General features: G+C 60.5%; 1 protein-coding gene across 1 annotated transcript; it reads left to right on the top strand.

Moving 5' to 3' along the window:
• The first annotated feature begins 296 nt into the window (after positions 1 to 296).
• On the top strand, positions 297 to 3,017 carry EN1 (engrailed homeobox 1). The gene is made up of 2 exons (XM_031590489.2): positions 297 to 1,086; positions 2,152 to 3,017. Exons 1-2 carry the CDS (start codon positions 408 to 410, stop codon positions 2,466 to 2,468), a joined length of 996 nt encoding a protein of 331 aa, XP_031446349.1. The 5' UTR covers positions 297 to 407; the 3' UTR covers positions 2,469 to 3,017.
• The last annotated feature ends 811 nt before the right edge of the window (positions 3,018 to 3,828 follow it).

The following is a 3,828-nucleotide window of genomic DNA, read 5'->3' as shown; positions in this document are numbered from 1 at the left end:
TTTTTTTTTTTTTTTTTTTTTTGCTGTTGGAAATATATAAGGGGAGAGAAGCCCTCGAGTGTCTCCCGGTTTTGGATCCATCCGTGCGAGGGGGAGAGAGAGAAAAAAAAAAAGCTCAGCTCCGCTCCGGCCCAACAAGTGGATTTGGTGCTTTTTTTTTTTTTTTTTTTTTTTTTGACTCGTTTTTTCTTTTTTTTTTTTAATTTTTTTTTTTTTTTTTTTGAAAATTTTTAACCCGCCACCCACCGCCAAAGCGGGGTGGGCGTAAAGTGGCTGTGTGTGGGGGCTGGGGGGGGGGCAAAAGGAGAAAAAAGAGGAAAAAAAAAAAAAAGCAGCAAGCGAACAGCGAGCAGCGAACGGCGAAGCGGCGATCTCCTCTCCGTCTCTCTCCGTGGCGGGGGCTGAGCATGGAAGAGCCGCCGGAGGGGCACGGCCACCACCGGGACGCGGCGCCGCCGGGGCCGGCGAACGGCGGAGGCGGCGGTGGAGGCGGCAGCGACGGCGACAGCGCTCCGGTGTCCCCCAGCCCCGCGCCCGCCTCCCCCGCCGCGCCCTGCCCCCTGCCCCTGCCCCGCCGCCGCCCCCCGCCGCCGCCGCCGCCCCGCACCACCAACTTCTTCATCGACAACATTCTCCGGCCGGACTTCGGCTGCAAGAAGGAGCCGCCCGCCGCCACCGGAGCTGCGACGGGAGGAGGAGGAGGAGGCGGCCGGGAACAGCGGGACGGAGCGCAGAGCGCAGGTAGAGAGAACGTCAACCCGCTGCTGGCCCGGCCGCCCCACGCGCCCTCCTCCGCCCTCCTCTGCCCGGACTCGAACTGCGCTCCCGACGGCTCCGCGCCCGCCGGCACCGCCGCCAAAGCGAATCCCGGAACGGCCGCGGGAGCCGCGGGGGCTGCGGGGGCGGCCAAGGCGCAGGGAGACGGCGGCGAGACTCCGGCGGCCAAGTACGGGGAGCACGGCAGCCCCGCCATCCTCCTCATGGGCTCCAATAATGGAGGAGCCGTGCTCAAGCCCGACTCGCAGCAGCCGCTGGTGTGGCCCGCCTGGGTGTACTGCACACGGTACTCCGACCGGCCGTCCTCGGGTAAGGATAGCGCGGATCCCCCCAGCCTTCCCTGTGTCCCTCTTCCCTTTGCTTCCCTCCTGTGGCTCTCAGCCCGGCGCGGGGAGGGTCGCGGTCCCTATCCTCCTCCGAGAGCCCGTTCGTGTCAGCGCGGCGCCGGGGCCGTGCGGAGAGCGGGGTGCCCCGGGAGTCCGTTCCTGTTCCTCTTCCCCAGGCAAAGTGCCATTTTTCGGGGGGGGCCGCTCCAGCCTCGTGTAGTCGGGCCGCTGGGGGCTACTTTATGGCGAGGAGAAGGAAGAAGGGCTACAAACGGCGGCTGGAGGGGCCGAGCCAGGAGGGTCCCCCCGGAGCCGGGCCCGCAGCGCTTCGTTTTGCCACCGTCAGTCGCTGTTTTTAATTGCAAATATTTATTTTATTTTATTTTTTATTTTTATTTTTTTATTTTTAAGATAAGGGCGAGGAGGTGACCCCCAGTGGCACCCCGGTTTCTCCTCTCCCCCACCCCCCCAATCCCCAGCGCGGTGCAATAGGGCCGGGGCCGCTCCGCCGCCGTTATTGACACTTCCATCGCCTTCAAACTCGGGAAAAGCCGCTTTGATTGACTGCGGTGATGGATTGAGCGATCGAGCTGTCAGGGGCCGCGGCTCCCGGCTCTTAGGGACCGTGCACTCGAGCTTTCCTTTCCTTTCCTTTCCTTCCCTTCCTTCCTTCCTTCCTTCCCTTTCCTCTGGGCTCGGGGAGGTATCCGCATGCCGTCCCCCGATCCCCGCCGCTCGGCTCGGCGCGGCCGCGCTCTTTGTGTACCCGCAGCCGTCCGCGGGGCCTCTCCCAGCTCCGGGCCCGGGTGCTCCGAGCGCTGCGCGGTGCCGGGCTCAGACCGCTCCCGCTGCGGGGAAAAGAACGGCCGCACCGGGAGTGCGGCTCCGGCCTACACGGAGGCCTCGGCGGCGGCGGGCGAGGGAGTTCCTCGGCCTCGTTCCTCCGGGGCCCGCTCTCCCCGGGCCGGGTTCCCCCCGTCGGGCCACGTTCCGTCGGGGCGGGCGGCGGCGGGGCCCAGCGCAGCGGTGTGTGTTGTCCTGCCCGCAGGACCCCGCACCAGGAAGCTGAAGAAGAAGAAGACGGAGAAGGAGGACAAACGGCCGCGCACCGCCTTCACGGCCGAGCAGCTGCAGCGGCTGAAGGCGGAGTTCCAGGCGAACCGCTACATCACGGAGCAGCGGCGGCAGAGCCTAGCCCAGGAGCTGAGCCTCAACGAGTCCCAGATCAAGATCTGGTTCCAGAACAAGCGGGCCAAGATCAAGAAGGCGACGGGCATCAAGAACGGGCTGGCGCTGCACCTCATGGCCCAGGGACTGTACAACCATTCCACCACCACGGTGCAGGACAAAGAGGAGAGCGAGTGACGGCCCCGCGCCGACAGGTGCCACGAACACAGAGCTATTGTCTATCCATAGTATAAGGACTGCGATCGAGAAAAAAAAAAAAAATATGAACGCTTACAAAAAAAAAAAAAAAAAAAAAATCTCTATATAGCCAAACATATGACCTTGTATATATTTAATTTCAGGTAAGAAATATGTGTAGCGATCTCTATTTGCTGGACGGTTTCTCTCTCCCCTTCTCTCTCCCTCTCTCTTTTGTTCGTTTGTTGCTTTCCTTTCCTCCCCACGTCCGTCGCTCTTCATTTTTGGTGTCCGCCTCCGCTCTTCCGTTCGATCCTTATTTGTGTGTGTGTGTGAATTTCTGTCTCTCTCTCTCACTCTCTCTCCTTATTTTTATTTTTTTTTTCCGAGGAAAAAAAAAAAAATAAATCTGATCCACAGACTGCGAGGCTGAACGGCCGCTCCAAGCCAAAGATTTTATTATGTTCAGAAATCTGTAGTCTGAAATAAAGTGTAGGCTGTGCTCAGCACGCGGCTGCCGCGGCTCCTTCTTTCGGTGCGTGTGTGTGTGTGGCACAAACACATCTGTGCACGCACAGCGCTGCTGAGATCCGTTTTGTTTTTTGGTGGATCAGCGCAGTGAATTTTTAAAGCGATTCTCCTCTGTTTTAAAGCACTCCGACCTTTAATATTTTTCTTTCTTTCTTTCTTTCTTTCTTTTCTTTCTTTTAAATTTATTTTTCTATCATTTTATTTTTTATTCTGTTCGGGTCTCATCCTCCCGTTTTCCTTTTTTTTAACGAGGAACGAAGCTCTGTACGCAGAGCGGCACTCCCTCGGTCGGGCGCTCGGAGCCAACGCGGCGTTGCCCCGCAGCTTGCCCCGCTCCACACACAGCGGCTGCGGGAGGATCCGTGCCGCGGCCCGCTGCCTTTGCTCGGCCGCTGGGGATGCGCGGAGCCCATCACGCCTCGCTTCGGCTTCTCACCTCTTTTGAGGGCTTCCGAGGGCCGGGCTGTGCCGATCTGACGGGACATGAGACGGGGCTGCTGCTGCTTGCAGCTTCTCTGAGCCCTCCCCGAGGCCCTCAGCCGGCGGGCAGGAAGGGAGAAACGGGGAGAGCCGAGCGCGGAGCCCCTCTCCCGTGTGTGCGGCTCCCCGCGGCCCCGCCGAGGCTGTGCCCGGGCCGAGTGGGGCCGTGGGCTTTGGGGTGAGCATAGAACGGGCTTATAGTGGGCCCGGTATGGGCTGGGGATGGGCTTAAGGGTGGGCGAGCGGCAGCGCCCAGCACCTACAGGGGAGCATGTGGCCCTCTCGGCCTCACCCCATCGGAGGTTTTAGGGGTTTTCCCATAAGGCGAGGAGAAGGGACAGCGAGAAAC

This window comes from Phasianus colchicus, chromosome 7 (genome assembly GCF_987193195.1).
Source record: "Phasianus colchicus chromosome 7, bPhaCol1.hap1.1, whole genome shotgun sequence".
Classification (NCBI taxonomy): Eukaryota; Metazoa; Chordata; class Aves; order Galliformes; family Phasianidae; genus Phasianus; species Phasianus colchicus.
This window is presented reverse-complemented; position numbering and strand designations above follow the sequence as displayed.